At 40.5% G+C, this 16,007-nt stretch overlaps 1 protein-coding gene and 1 long non-coding RNA gene across 6 annotated transcripts in view; one reads left to right on the top strand and one right to left on the bottom strand.

Annotated features, from left to right (window-relative positions):
- garnl3 (GTPase activating Rap/RanGAP domain like 3) overlaps positions 1-16,007 on the top strand; it is an 82,220-nt gene that overhangs the window by 49,809 nt on the left and 16,404 nt on the right. For 3 of the 5 annotated variants that reach the window (XM_085280037.1, XM_085280041.1, XM_085280040.1), the window contains 11 exons: positions 1,523-1,587; positions 2,421-2,484; positions 2,649-2,675; positions 3,020-3,095; positions 4,611-4,709; positions 4,818-4,921; positions 7,620-7,728; positions 7,896-7,941; positions 8,028-8,134; positions 8,228-8,343; positions 8,776-8,898. In XM_085280037.1, the coding sequence (XP_085136163.1) occupies positions 1,523-1,587; positions 2,421-2,484; positions 2,649-2,675; positions 3,020-3,095; positions 4,611-4,709; positions 4,818-4,921; positions 7,620-7,728; positions 7,896-7,941; positions 8,028-8,134; positions 8,228-8,343; positions 8,776-8,898 (936 nt within the window). The remainder of the gene's footprint in view (positions 1-1,522; positions 1,588-2,420; positions 2,485-2,648; positions 2,676-3,019; positions 3,096-4,610; positions 4,710-4,817; positions 4,922-7,619; positions 7,729-7,895; positions 7,942-8,027; positions 8,135-8,227; positions 8,344-8,775; positions 8,899-16,007) is intronic. The other 2 variants (XM_085280042.1, XM_085280039.1) reach the window with 1 other exon arrangement.
- LOC146571077 (uncharacterized) lies at positions 6,767-7,230 on the bottom strand. The gene is made up of 2 exons (XR_014893223.1): positions 7,024-7,230; positions 6,767-6,939 (listed from the first exon to the last, which is right to left on the bottom strand). It is a non-coding gene; the product is annotated as an uncharacterized LOC146571077 (long non-coding RNA).

The following is a 16,007-nucleotide window of genomic DNA, read 5'->3' as shown; positions in this document are numbered from 1 at the left end:
ATTAAGACTCGACTTTACACCGTGTTCGTGTTTTCCTCCGAAACAATAAGTTCCGTTGCAGCAGCCTTTCAACGCCTCTCTCTGTCTCTCGCTGGCAAAGTTGACGCAGGCAACAAAGTAAAGCTAGTTTTCGGCTACGAGCCTGACACAGAACTGACGTATTAGCCAGAGGTCCCTTTTGGAGCTGTGGGCCTGTTTTATATACACGCGGAATAGTTTTCTATACGAGATCGATCCAAAAAGTGCAGCCTTACCTAATGTCCACCTACTGTTACTCATTTTATATTAAGATTTAAAAATCTGGTTGGTATTAGTATGGCGAATAACCTTCAGTAATAGTAATAAATCACACAGCAATAGTACATTCATGTAGTTGTAAAAAGCTTGATAATATATTAAGTAATCCAAAGTATTCAGAATACGTTACTCTGATTGAGTAACGTAACGGAATACGTTACAAAATACATTTTGGGGCATGTATTCTGTAATCTGTAGTGGAATACATTTTAAAAGTAACCTTCCCAACACTGTTCAGGATATATGCAATACTTTTTTTTCTGAGTAAAATGATATATAAGGTTTTATATTTTTGCAGGTATCATTAATTGAAAGCATTTTCAGCAAACTGTATCATATGACATGACTGCATTTCATTGTATTGTAAGCAGTTTCTCACTGTTGGACCGATAAATACTGAGATACTTTTCAATAGTTTCATCAAATAGCTGCAGCCCAATGACATGATCAACAAAAAAATCATCATGTGTAATCTTAAAGAATAATTCACAAACATTTATTCTCTTTAAAATCTTAATCTTTAAAGCAAGTTAGATAAATGTAGCGGCAGTCGTGGAGTCTAAATTCCCATAAAATATAAAGTCTCCAACTAAAAGTGCAGGTATTAAAAGTTTTAGCACACTGGTGCAAAGATTAATCCTGAACACAGACATTTTCTGCTTAATTAAACAGTTGTGGGAGGTGTGTTTTTTGTTCCTCAGATCTAAACACGGAAAAGCACAAAATGTGCAAAGTCCCTTAAAAATAGTCTTTAAGGCACTATGCTACTCCACTTTTGAGTCACCGTTTGTGTAGGTGTGTGTGTGTGTGTGTGTGTTAGAGAGAGATGCATGATTATTATGGTGTGCATCTAGTTCTGTGATTCAGTTTCATGACCAAGATAGCTTGGATCTAATTTTGCCCTCCAGCCTCGTCTGGAACCTGATTAGGGTGATGCACCTCCGCTGCCTGATCACATTGATTTATCTTGTTTCTGTCAGACTCTAACTGGTACAGGATGTTGTTGTTGAACAGAACAACTTTGTCTTCTCTTGAATTGCTTCTGTTTAATCTTTTAAGTCCTCTGTAATTATTCTGCGAGTAGTTGAAAAATCTCTTTTGTGGTCTGAATTTCTAAATACACACACCAAAAAATGTACTAATTATTTCCAAAATGAACAGATGTATAAAACCCACTATGTTATAATATGATAATCACTGATCTGTGTCACTCTTGTTCACACAGGGGACTCTGAAGATTTCCCTTCCCTACAGCCCAACAAAAACACTATCAGTCAAGTCCATACTAAGGTGAGACGTGCAGCTCAGACCTTGTAGTCACTACTCTTTATGCCCTCTTTCCAATGCATGAATGAGATTTTATATTGTTGTTTTCTCATTCTACAGTTCAGATGTAATTATTTGCATTGCACAATCTAACTGAACTTAGAACAAAAGAAACATTCAAATCAAATCAAATCACAGCAATACAAGGTAAAGATCTACAGCAGTAGAGAAATAACCCCAACAGATGACCCCCTATGTGCAAGCACTCGGTGACAGTGGGAAGGAAAAACTCCCTTTTAACAGAAACCTGCAGCAGATGGTTGAGGGGGAGGAAGACAGGGAAAATACACACTGTGGAAGAGAGCCGGAGTTTGACGTGAACTAATGATTAAATGTAAAGCAGTCTATAAACAGACAGAGAGTAAAAAAATGTGAGAGAAGAAAAAACAATCAGTGCATAATGGGAAGCTCCAAGCAGCCTAGGCCTAGTGCCGCATAACTAAGTTAAAGTTTTAAGCCTAATCTTAAAAGTAAAGGGGCTGTCCGTGTCCTCTAGCCAAAGTGGGAGCTGGTTCCACAGAAGAGAGACCTGAACGCTGCATCAGTGACTGGTAACAAGATATTAAAATATGTAGAAAACAGAAGGTTTGAGATTTTAAATTACTCAAGGCTAAGTTGCTGCACAAACTCTAAATGAATACAAATGGTTCAAGCTAGATGGGAAATCCCCTGTATCAGGTTTTAATGAGTGTTAACCTTTGGGCTGTTTGTCTTTCGTCAACACTAAACACTTGGGGTTTTTATCTCTGTTTCTTCCACTCCTCCTTTTTCTGCCGCTCCTGCTTCTGCCTGTACAGTGCAATGAACATGGACAGGTTTGAGAAAGGCCCCAGGGAAATCCTCAACCCAGAGATTCAGAAGGTGAGAATGACACCAGCACAACGGCAGGCTCTTAATGAAATATAGCACCGACCCATTTCATGCCAACCCGGATCAGCAACATCTAAACTTCATAATGTCCTTAGGCTGTGTCATCTCTAGCTGTAGTGCTGGTCAGTGACAGTTGTTGTGTCCTCTTTCCCCAGGACCTGTTGGTGTTGGAGGAACAGGAGGTATGAATATGATATGTTTTTCATGGGATAAGTTAGCATGTCTGCAGTAATCCTGGAATTTTCTGTCATTAATGCAGTTTGATTTTCTTTTTTCTAGTGTTCTGCATGTTTGAGTCTATATGCTTTTATATGCTGAAATGGTTGCATGTGTACAACTACAATTGTTCTTTCAAGTGTTATGCAGATTAATATTTTTCTTTCTTGGTCATCAGTATTTAGCCTTTCTTGTTACCTTTTGTGGATCTTTTGTTTAATCTATTACATGTTATTTTACATTTCTTTAAAAAAAAACGTAGAATTTATTTTGAATTGTTAATCTCTAATCTAACTCAATTTTCTTTTAGGGTTCTGTCAATTTTAAGTTTGGTGTGCTGTATGCCAAAGATGGACAGCTCACAGATGACGAGATGTTTAGTAATGGTAAATTCTGCTATGCTCATTTATTATTTAGTGTTCGAATTAAAGACTGTATATTAAAAAGGACAGTCACTGTGACATCAACCATTTATGAGTGTATTATCATGTTGAAGCTTAATATGAACAATTAGGTTGCTGCCATCTTTGGGCATCATCATTTTTGGTCACTAGCGCTAGCTTGTTTAGCCCTTAAACGCCGATGGGAGTGCCCTTAATTCCATTTGCGTAACTATTTTTAAATCCCGGTAGACCCACAATCAAATAAGATGAGGCATTTTGACATGAAAACAGAGGAGTTTACTTACATATCATGCATTCAACTTGTCCCTGGCCGCCGTCTCCTTCTACTAATGGGTTTGCAAAATAGCGTCAGAAGAAATCCAGACACACGCTTTGCGGATCTGATCAACTTTCCATTGCACTTCCTATGCTGGAATAAACATCATCACATTATCAGCATGAACTAACACGTCTGCGATTTACTGCGAAAACCAGAAATTATGTCATTTTTGCAGGAATTTTTCTTTTTTTTTTTTTTCAGGGCCATTTTAAGATCCGCTAGTGATAATGAAAGTTATGTTTGACTTTGTGCCTTTTTTACACTTAGAACTTTGATTTCACTGTTGGAAATAGTTTTACAGAAGAGGATTAGGGCTACCGAAAGAAAAAAAAAGTGGGCAAGTATTTTTTTGACATTAAAGTCAGACTTCTGAGAAAAAAATAATTCTGATGAAAAAGTTAGAATTCTGACTTTTTCATCAGAATTATTTTTTCTCAGAATTCTGGAAAAGAAGAAAAAGAAAGACTTGCCCACTTTTTTTCCAGTGGTCCTAATCTTCTTCCGTATAGTTTATTTTGATGCACATGCAGGGTTTCTTTGCACATTAATATCTATTTTTGTTTTTGTTGCAGTTTATAAAAAATGTAAAACTGAAATTATGAAGTCCGAATGAATTTCCTGTGGTTGAAAACTATTTCATTCAACTTTCTTTGCATTTAAAATTTCGAGGGCTACACCTTTGATATTTCTGTAACTAGAAAAATGTGTAAGCAAAACAAAACCGATTTTCAATTTTTTTGTAGTTTATTAGAGTTTTTAGTAATTTATGTAGTTACTATGGACTTGATACATACATATTATTCAAATTTGGGATATAACGGTTGTATTGATCATAGCAACTTGCATGCATAGCAATGCTCTTAAAAAAGGCACTACAGCATGTAAAAATATAGAAAACATAAAGTAAGCTCTGATGGCCTTGTTAAAGGATAGGCTTAAAACAGTTAGCAAGATGACAAGACTTTCTATAACCTCATTAATGTTACTAACCAAGCTAGCTTTTTCACCTTGTTTACAGTTTTCATGTTAAGCTAAGCTAAACTAAGCTTAGCATATAAACTTAAGAGTGGCGTAGATCTGGTCACCAAAAGTGTACTTTTTCCAAAATGTCAAATTAAAATAAAAAACACTACATACCACAATAGACGATATCTGCTTAGTGACTTGTGTTGTTACAGAGACGGGAAGTGAGAACTTCGACAAGTTTCTCAGTCTGCTGGGTGATACCATTACACTGCAGGGATGGGCAGGTTACCGAGGAGGGTTAGACACCAAGAGTAAGAATGTGCACCGTTTGATCACATAACAAAACATCACATTCAAAAGGAGGCCATCCATTAAGGTTTTTTTTTCTCTGTGTTATGTTATACTGTTTTTGTCTGCAGATGACACTACAGGAATTAAGTCCATCTACACAGTGTATCAAGGTCATGAGCTCATGTTCCACGTCTCCACGATGTTACCCTACTCTAAAGAGAACAAACAGCAGGTGCGTTACAAGTGTGGTTGTACACATTTGGTCTCTGTTTTTTTTGTAACACTTTTAGTGTTTTCTCGATTTCATATATTTTTACATCGTTGTTTTTTTTACAGTCAGCCACTATGTCTCTCCGGATCATTGGTCTAGATCAGGGGGTGGGCAATTCCAGGCCTCGAGGGCCGGTGTCCTGCAGGTTTTAGATATCACCCTGGGTCAACACACCTGAATCACATGATTACTTCATTACCAGGCCTCTGGAGAACTTCAGGACATGTTAAGGAGCTAATTTAGCCATTTAAATCAGCTGTTTTGGTTTAAGGACACATCTAAAACCTGCAGGGACACCGGCCCTCGAGGCCTGGAGTTGCCCACCCCCTGGTCTAGATGAAATATTGTAGTATGGATACATGAGATAAGCATTTGTACAAACATTCATGATGTTCAGAAGAATCATTCTAATAGTTTTGGTAAAACCTTGAAATTGTGGTTTTCCGTGAAATATCTTTTTTAGATTTTTAGCCAACATCAGCTGATGGCTCCTGATACCCTGCCCCATTCTGCGCTGGGGTCTTAATGATCTCTTTCCCCACCTCTGACTTTATATGTGTTAGACCACCAGTCATAAAACCAACAAAACACAAATATTTTAAAAATCTGTCAAAAACACCTTTATTTATTAGACAGTTAACAAACTGAATCCATGCACCATTTCAGCCAGCCCACTGGCTTTCTCTCAGAAGTTGGAAGTTAGTTAAGCTTTAAATTCAACCACAATAGCTCATGTTTCCATTCAGGAATGCAAGTAACTGACTGTAATTTGGCATCTTAATCAAAAAACAATAATTTCCTATACTATTTTACCTGTTTTTTATGTAAAACGGTACATTTCAAAATTCATCAATAACAACAATAATTATAGTTTACCATTAAAAATATAATTTTGATTACAGAGCTTACTCAAACTGATGCATTAACCATTACACAAACAAAGAAAAGAAAAGAAAAATGGTAATGACCAGTTCAATCACTTAAGGCAGCTGTGACATAAACCTGACATTGCACTCTGAAGGCTGGGAAGCCATACACAGCTACTGTCTGTAGCACGTCTCATTAAATACTGCAATCATACAAAAGTGACAAAAATACCAGGAGACTGACAACACTGTTGTTCAGTACTCCTTTCAATGTCTATTTCTGTATCTTTATGTATACAGTTGTTATGTATGCATAAGGGAGTGCTGTGGCATGAATGCAGTAGAATCCTGTTAGTATAGGAGGAGAAGAATAAAAAGAAATGGGCATCGTTGCCTCCTTCTGTAATCCCAGGTTGTTTTAGGTATGACTTCAAAGGGCTGCTGCTTAGCAAATCTGACACATCTTGAGATATTCACTCTGGCAGTGATTAATAAGGAATAGTCTGTGCCTGTAGTGCATGTGGGTGCATGACTGAGAAGAGCTCCAGTCACACTCTATATCACACCTTAGTGTTGGTGTAATGTAAAGTCAGATTGTTTTAACTGGTGAAGGTGTTGTGTTAATCATATACAGCAATACTTCTGTATTGTTTGATATGAAAGAAATATATTTTTACTGGTAATGGGACCACGAGAGTTTCAGACTAGACTTTGGGCATTTTTACATGATTGTATAGGTTTAAAATCTGACATTTTGGCTTAGTTTTAGTCCTGGAAGAAAAGAAACTCAGTAAATTTTAATAGATGATCAGTGAATTAAGGACAAACACACTGCATGACACAAAGTGCATGCATTTGTGTGGTCTCAAAAACACTGGTTGTCACGGTGTGGCATGGCACACCGTGGAAGGAGTGGGGAAGGAGGACCCAGGCGCGGTGCTCTATGTATAGACAGTGTTTATTTACAAAGTGAAACAACGTAACAATAAATCCCCGTGTTCTCCCAGACTCCAGTGTCGTGTCTCCCCGTGAATAGTCCGTGTTTCTGTGCTCTCTCCGCTCCCGTGTCAGCACCCCCCGGTGCTCGCTGCTCTCGTGTCTTCCACGCTGCTCCTGCGGGAAACATAAGACGCAGCCGTCAGGACACATACAACTGCGGGCATGCACACACACTAACTCAATAACAGGACGACTAACGTGGAGTCTCATGCAATGATCCCGCGTCGGTGGGAGCTCCAAGACTCTCCTAAGTAGCTCCCCCGACGAGCCCTGATCAGCGGCAGGTGTGTGGCTTCGGGTGTGGCCAGTCCTTCCACAGGGCCACACCCCTCAGGCCTGCAGGTGGCTGAGCTCCATCCTCCAAGCATACCCGCAGACGTACACACACACACACACACACACACACACACACATCTACAAGCATGGAGAAGAGCAGCAGCAACACCAAAATACATATAATAATAATAATAATAATAATAAAAAATAACTGCTCAGGGATCCTGGGTCGCCCAGTCCCAAGACCCTGACACTGGTAAAGTATTTGGGTTGCTGATTTGGCCTAGCAAATCATAGGAATAATGTTTCTATAGCTCCAGAACCTGCCCAATAACTACCATGTTTCAAAGTCAAAGAATGCATTGGTCATCATCTGTACATGCAGTTCTGTATTGCCATTTATTAAAATAACAATTATTGGTAGATAATTCCTGTGACACATAAATTGCAGGGTGCCGAGGTTAATTTGCCGTGTTTTTCCTTATCTCGGTGTCTCTCTTGTTCATCTATTCTGTCAGGTGGAGAGAAAGAGGCACATTGGAAATGACATTGTTACCATAGTATTCCAGGAAGGCGATGATGCCTCGTCATCCTTCAAGCCGTCTATGATCCGATCACACTTCACCCGTATCCTTCACATGGACAGCGACTGTCACAGAGATTAAGTGGTAGCCAACAACATGAGCCATGTTTACACCAGCTTGAGAGAATGAAGTCACATCCACATCAGAGCAGTGGAACTGTATGTGTTTGACTGTATGTGGTTTAATTGTTTCCTTTACTTTCACATCTAGATATTTTTGCATTAGTTAGGTACAATAGCCAGAATGACAGTTACAGGTGAGTGTGTTTGGTTTACAGAAGAGTCGATGAAGTTACTTGATCTGCGGCTCTTTACGATCTCATGTGTGTGCTCTCTGCCGCAGGTTAAAGATCTTCTCAGAGGAAAGCGTTCCACTGTTTGGACCCCCTCTCCCATCCCCGCCTGTATTTACCGATCACCAAGAATTCAGGGACTTTTTATTAGTCAAATGTATGAAAGTGTTCAAAAAAAGTTCATCAGATATGCTGACATCTTTGCGTCCCCTCTGTCTCCCTTACACTGATCTTCCCTCATTTCCTTCAGTAATCAATGGAGAGAAAGCCACACTGGAGACACCGACGTTTGCCCAGAAGCGTCAGCGGACCCTCGACATGCTGATCCGCTCGCTCTATCAAGACCTCATGCCTGACCTGCACAAGGTACAGCAGCGTTTCCGTCCACGACTCTGCTGCAGAGACCTGTTGTTGTACTTTTTTTTGCCATCAATCCACTCTTCTCCTCCTGACTCCTCCTTGTCACTTCAGTCACTTGCAGCGACTGGAGTCGCTGCTGATTTGTCCTCTGCTGTATTCCACTGCAGCCTCCGCATACTGCACCACACTCCACTGGATTCTGCTGCAATGCTGACTTTCTCAGCAGGGCTCTCTCTCCTCACATCACTTTAGTTCTTATATCTGTTGTTTTTTCCCCTCCTTTCACTGTTGCTCCTAATACAGCTTAGTTCAAGCAGTGCACTGTTCACTCTTGCTGTTCTCACTTCACTTCTAAGACCCTTGTTGCTTTTCTTTTTCTCTCTCCGTGTGGCTGCGTGTGTGCGCGCATGTGTCACATTTTGTGCGTTCCATGTTTAGGTTCCCTTTTCTCCCCAGAACATGTTAAACAGACGGTCCTTCAGCGATGTGTTGCCCGAGTCTCCAAAGTCGGCACGTAAGAAGGAGGAGGCACGCCAGGCTGAGTTTGTCAGAATAGGGCAGGTAACTAAGTACTGAGCACACAAAGACATGTAAAATAGCCTCATGTGTTCTGTGAGAAACTCCAAAGAGCAATTCTGTGCAAGTCTTAAGCCACCTCTCATTTTCATTCATTTTGCTATGGGAGAAAGGTGCAACAGTTTATTGAAATATGTGCAAACATATATGGAAATACAGCATATATAAGGTAAAAACATAGTTTGTACAAATTTAATGAGCTTGAAAGTCAATATTTGGTATGACTACTTTCAGTCTGAACTCTCTCAGGCGGTCCTCAGGAACAGTTCTCCAGGCTTGCTAAAAGCCATTCAGAGCTCTTATTTGAACATCGGCTGCCTTTCCTCTGTTAAGATGATCCCACACTGTTTCACTAATGTGGATTTCCCCTGACCTCCTGCGTACATATTCACATGTACAGAATTGAACCAAAAGTTTCAAATGCGGATACATCAGTTGCCACTGATTTGTGGTCCAGTTCTTGTGTTATTTGACATAAATAGAGGGAGGGCCTGAAGAGATGTATCTGCTGTAGATAGATTTTAGGTCTGGCACTTCTTTTGTCCTCCACTTATCCAGTTTCCTCAGATGTTTTAAGAACAAACTGCACACCATGCCAAGAGTTTGGCTAATAGTTATTTGGGAATCACCTTGTTGTTGCAAAAATGCTATTTTATGCCTGTCAGACTGTGTTATCATTAACATTTTTGTAGATTCACTGAAGAAGTAGTCTGAAAATAGTCAGGTAAAAGGACAAAACTGAAAAGGAGAGAAAAAGCTGCCAATGTCCAAAGAAAAGCTTTGAAAGATGTTCAGAAAGACTAAAGAGCCATTGCTCAGCTCCATATACAGTGGGGCAAAAAAGTATTTAGTCAGCCACCGATTGTGCAAGTTCCCCCACCTAAAATGATGACAGAGGTCAGTAATTTGCACCAGAGGTACACTTCAACTGTGAGAGACAGAATGTGAAAAAAAAAATCCATGAATCCACATGGTAGGATTTGTAAAGAATTTATTCGTAAATCAGGGTGGAAAATAAGTATTTGGTCAATAACAAAAATACAACTCAATACTTTGTAACATAACCTTTGTTGGCAATAACAGAGGTCAAACGTTTACTATAGGTCTTTACCAGGTTTGCACACACAGTAGCTGGTATTTTGGCCCATTCCTCCATGCAGATCTTCTCGAGAGCAGTGATGTTTTGGGGCTGTCGCCGAGCAACACGGACTTTCAACTCCCGCCACAGATTTTCTATGGGGTTGAGGTCTGGAGACTGGCTAGGCCACTCCAGGACTTTCAAATGCTTCTTACGGAGCCACTCCTTTGTTGCCCGGGCGGTGTGTTTTGGATCATTGTCATGTTGGAAGACCCAGCCTCGTTTCATCTTCAAAGTTCTCGCTGATGGAAGGAGGTTTTGGCTCAAAATCTCACGATACATGGCCCCATTCATTCTGTCCTTAACACGGATCAGTCGTCCTGTCCCCTTGGCAGAAAAACAGCCCCATAGCATGATGTTTCCACCCCCATGCTTCACAGTAGGTATGGTGTTCTTGGGATGCAACTCAGTATTCTTCTTCCTCCAAACACGACGAGTTGAGTTTAGACCAAAAAGTTCTACTTTGGTTTCATCTGACCACATGACATTCTCCCAATCCTCTGCTGTATCATCCATGTGCTCTCTGGCAAACTTCAGACGGGCCTGGACATGCACTGGCTTCAGCAGCGGAACACGTCTGGCACTGCGGGATTTGATTCCCTGCCGTTGTAGTGTGTTACTGATGGTGACCTTTGTTACTTTGGTCCCAGCTCTCTGCAGGTCATTCACCAGGTCCCCCCGTGTGGTTCTGGGATCTTTGCTCACCGTTCTCATGATCATTTTGACCCCACGGGATGAGATCTTGCGTGGAGCCCCAGATCGAGCGAGATTATCAGTGGTCTTGTACAGTGGGGCAAAAAAGTATTTAGTCAGCCACCGATTGTGCAAGTTCCCCCACCTAAAATGATGACAGAGGTCAGTAATTTGCACCAGAGGTACACTTCAACTGTGAGAGACAGAATGTGAAAAAAAAATCCATGAATTCACATGGTAGGATTTGTAAAGAATTTATTTGTAAATTAGGGTGGAAAATAAGTATTTGGTCACCTCAAACATGGAAAATCTCTGGCTCTCACAGACCTGTAACGTCTTCTGTAAGAAGCTTTTCTGTCCCCCACTCGTTACCTGTATGAATGGCACCTGTTTGAACTCATCATCTGTATAAAAGACACCTGTCCACAGCCTCAAACAGTCAGACTCCAAACTCCGCCATGGCCAAGACCAAAGAGCTTTCGAAGGACACCAGGAAAAGTATTGTAGACCTGCACCAGACTGGGAAGAGTGAATCTACAATAGGCAAGCAGCTTGGTGTGAAAAAATCAACTGTGGGAGCAATCATCAGAAAATGGAAGACATACAAGACCACTGATAATCTCCCACGATCTGGGGCTCCACGCAAGATCTCATCCCGTGGGGTCAAAATGATCATGAGAACGGTGAGCAAAGATCCCAGAACCACACGGGGGGACCTGGTGAATGACCTGCAGAGAGCTGGGACCAAAGTAACAAAGGTCACCATCAGTAACACACTACAACGGCAGGGAATCAAATCCCGCAGTGCCAGACGTGTTCCGCTGCTGAAGCCAGTGCATGTCCAGGCCCGTCTGAAGTTTGCCAGAGAGCACATGGATGATACAGCAGAGGATTGGGAGAATGTCATGTGGTCAGATGAAACCAAAGTAGAACTTTTTGGTCTAAACTCAACTCGTCGTGTTTGGAGGAAGAAGAATACTGAGTTGCATCCCAAGAACACCATACCTACTGTGAAGCATGGGGGTGGAAACATCATGCTATGGGGCTGTTTTTCTGCCAAGGGGACAGGACGACTGATCCGTGTTAAGGACAGAATGAATGGGGCCATGTATCGTGAGATTTTGAGCCAAAACCTCCTTCCATCAGCGAGAACTTTGAAGATGAAACGAGGCTGGGTCTTCCAACATGACAATGATCCAAAACACACCGCCCGGGCAACAAAGGAGTGGCTCCGTAAGAAGCATTTGAAAGTCCTGGAGTGGCCTAGCCAGTCTCCAGACCTCAACCCCATAGAAAATCTGTGGCGGGAGTTGAAAGTCCGTGTTGCTCGGCGACAGCCCCAAAACATCACTGCTCTCGAGAAGATCTGCATGGAGGAATGGGCCAAAATACCAGCTACTGTGTGTGCAAACCTGGTAGAGACCTATAGTAAACGTTTGACCTCTGTTATTGCCAACAAAGGTTATGTTACAAAGTATTGAGTTGTATTTTTGTTATTGACCAAATACTTATTTTCCACCCTGATTTACAAATAAATTCTTTACAAATCCTACCATGTGGATTCATGGATTTTTTTTTTCACATTCTGTCTCTCACAGTTGAAGTGTACCTCTGGTGCAAATTACTGACCTCTGTCATCATTTTAGGTGGGGGAACTTGCACAATCGGTGGCTGACTAAATACTTTTTTGCCCCACTGTATGTCTTCCATTTTCTGATGATTGCTCCCACAGTTGATTTTTTCACACCAAGCTGCTTGCCTATTGTAGATTCACTCTTCCCAGTCTGGTGCAGGTCTACAATACTTTTCCTGGTGTCCTTCGAAAGCTCTTTGGTCTTGGCCATGGCGGAGTTTGGAGTCTGACTGTTTGAGGCTGTGGACAGGTGTCTTTTATACAGATGATGAGTTCAAACAGGTGCCATTCATACAGGTAATGAGTGGGGGACAGAAAAGCTTCTTACAGAAGACGTTACAGGTCTGTGAGAGCCAGAGATTTTCCTTGTTTGAGGTGACCAAATACTTATTTTCCACCCTAATTTACGAATAAATTCTTTACAAATCCTACCATGTGAATTCATGGATTTTTTTTCACATTCTGTCTCTCACAGTTGAAGTATACCTCTGGTGCAAATTACTGACCTCTGTCATCATTTTAGGTGGGGGAACTTGCACAATCGGTGGCTGACTAAATACTTTTTTACCCCACTGTATAGAAATCGTGGTATAGTGTTGTAGAAATGACATTGCAGACCTTGAACAAGTCATAGTATTTTTTTTACATGATTATTGTTCACAAAATCCTTTTTTTGATCAGCTTCTATTGTAGTGAACACTTCAGACTTGAGCTGTAATCAGAGGCTTAATTCAGAAAGAGGAACAAATTGCTGAAAAACATCATTGAGCTTTATACAGCCCTATACACTCCATTTCTCCATATTTGGGCTTTTTTGGTGGGGGCGTATTTACTTTATGGGTCATGTATTTTTGATGTAATTTCCAGGAAACTTTCTAAATGATTTAGCTACTCAAAGAAATTAAAAAGGGTGTTAAAATTTGTCCTACTCATAAGAGAAAAAAGTGCTTCCACAGTTACCAGCTTCTTGTGTTTGATGTTTTAAGAAGAAAAGTAATAATTTGTAAGGCAAGTGAAAAGTAAATGCTAATCGGAGTTGCCTGGGAAGTCAAACAATAATCCTAAACTTAACAGAAAAGGTACCCGAGTCACTTCAGTCTGGTCTTTAGAAATGAAACTGCCTAGCATGGGTTAGTGTATTTCGCTCTATTCTCTTTGTTTCCCTCTAAAAATGCAGATGTAATGAGTGCTGCCTACCACTGCAGGAGAAACTACCCTCTCTCAGTCATTAATGAGGAAGCTCTTTGTACTGATTGGGTTTCAAAGGCTGAATGAACTGAACACCTGCTTGCAGGAGGATAAAGAAGGAATAATAATCTAAGAAGGTCACTGTGTGGCTGATATACCTGATATAATCATACTGGGAAAAAACCTTACAAAGCACCATACATGGCAATGAACCCGGATGACCATTTTTTGTGGGAGGCTGGGAGATAGTGGGTATTTTTGATGTGATCACTCATACAGTTTCAGAGTAATGTGACTGTCAGCATGAGTTAAATTATAATAAATCAATAATTGCCCTCATAAACCGAATACATCAATAATTTTACTACAATTTGTTCTTTCTTTTTTTTTTTTGATCAACTTGAAAATCTATCCAAAGTCCAAAGGTTTGAACTGAGTAGTACTAATAATGCCTTCATCGTCACTCATTGTTTTATAATAGTCTATATGAGCCTTAAAAACTAGACACTAGTTATAACAGCTGTACCCTGTAGAAAAAACCTGTTGGAGGAAATTAGTTTTTAAAGTCAAAACCATTTATAGTCGACTCTAAACGAGCAGCTGTTTATTAATCTTAGTAATTCTCTCTTTTTCTCTTTGTTGTCTTTGTTTCCTTTTCTTTACGTAACTGTTCTATCTCGTTTCTACTGTTCTCGACTTATAAATACAAAGCTTAGGTATCGACGTGCTCTTCTATAAAGCATTAAAACAGTGGAAGACTAACATCTTCGGTCATTGATTGTTCAGTTATTTTAGGGACAAGCCATTTGTCAGCTAAACTGACTCACAGTGGGGTCAGTCACTGTGTTGTGCACGTCGTACACAGTGATGTCATGTTCCCCATTAATGTCTCATAAATCTGAATATGATTTCTCATGGATCTGTTCTGAAGGATGCTTTAGTATGCTGTATGGCTAAGCCACCGCAGTGGTGGTTTGTATTGATCTCATCATCTCCAGATTGCCTGTTTATGCAGGCATGGTAATGCTTTGTGCAGCTTGGATTGGCACTTTCAGTCAGATGGTTGCAGCTTGCACATTTGTACGAACTGTGTTTGAATTCTGAAACGGCTTTAACCTTTGATGCATTATGACTTTTCTTTTTGTACAGTCACCTTCTTGAGCCGTCACAGATCTCAGAACCTAAATAAGCATGAAAAACAAGCAATGTCAGTCCAAATAGCAGTAATAGAAAACAGCATGCGTATTTCAGCAAGTTAGGGCTCATTTATCTTGCGCAAGGTCCACGAGTGTGAAAGCGTTATTTAAATAACAGATAAATACCGTAAAATGCAATTTCCTCCACAGAGAATGACTGTGATAGATGCTAGCTCATTGGCAAGCTACCTGTTTACAGCTACATGATGGAGCCCAAAAGATAGAAAAATACATACCAGTTCATCAAGGCCTCATAATAGCCACATATAACATCAAAATATATGTTTAAAAAATGCCCCTTTAGTAGCACATAGATTGATCCTGTTTATTGAAAGAACTCAAACCCAGTGGCTGAAAAAGAACTACTTAACTCTTTACCCCTAGATACTAGGGCTGCGGGATTTTGCATGAAATGGCAATGTGTAGCGTTTGTCTAGGGTGTTGTTCATTTTCCTAAATCCCTCGTTTTGCACAGTGTTGATGGGAGCCATATCTTTGGTCAGGTGATAAGTGATAGCCTCCGTAATTTCTTTGTGCCTGCGGGAGTTCGACGTGTATAGGGAAGCGCTGTATAAGGTTCCCGTTATTGATGTTTGGGTGGTTGACCGGGACGGATTTTCTCCTGTCACTTTCTCGTCATCCCTGACGTGCTCTCCGTTGTTTTTTCCCTGCCAATTTTTGCATCACACGGCACAGCTTCTGTATCACGTGGTATAAGGCTCCGCCCTTGTCATTTGTTGAGCAGGAAGAGTGAGCGCTTGTTTTCATGCAGATTACGTCCCGGATCAAAATGCGGTACAATCGTCATCTTTTTTTTAAAAATCGTTGTCATTTGGAAATGAGATCGCACATAAGTATGAATCGAGATCGCGATTTTCTAACGATTAATCGTGCAGCCCTACTAGATACCCTGTTAGAAGCAACCCTCTGATTGGTTCATGTCATATTTCAGCCTGCCTATTGAACAACATGAGTGGATGTGCATCAGAAATGAGTGAGGATGGTCTCTATTCATGCAGGTACCCTAGGGAAATCCATTTATTCTAATGGTCATTGAACCGCATCTTTATTGATATTTACTAAGGCGTCAAAACTTGCCATTAATGATGCAGGGTAGATCGTCAGATCATCTTAATGGGGAAAAGAGTTCAAGAAACAGAAATATCTCAAAAAATGTCTATATTTGTGTAGGTCTGAACTTTATTCTTCATTCTGTCCTGCCTCATTTGAGGTTGGAAAATACAGA

This window comes from Mchenga conophoros, linkage group LG7 (genome assembly GCF_057382185.1).
Source record: "Mchenga conophoros isolate Kocher_MC1m ecotype Shallow Benthic linkage group LG7, M_conophoros_male_GT1.1, whole genome shotgun sequence".
NCBI lineage: Eukaryota > Metazoa > Chordata > Actinopteri > Cichliformes > Cichlidae > Mchenga > Mchenga conophoros.
Note: the sequence above shows the minus strand (reverse complement) of the source record. Positions and strands in the feature narration are given on the sequence as shown.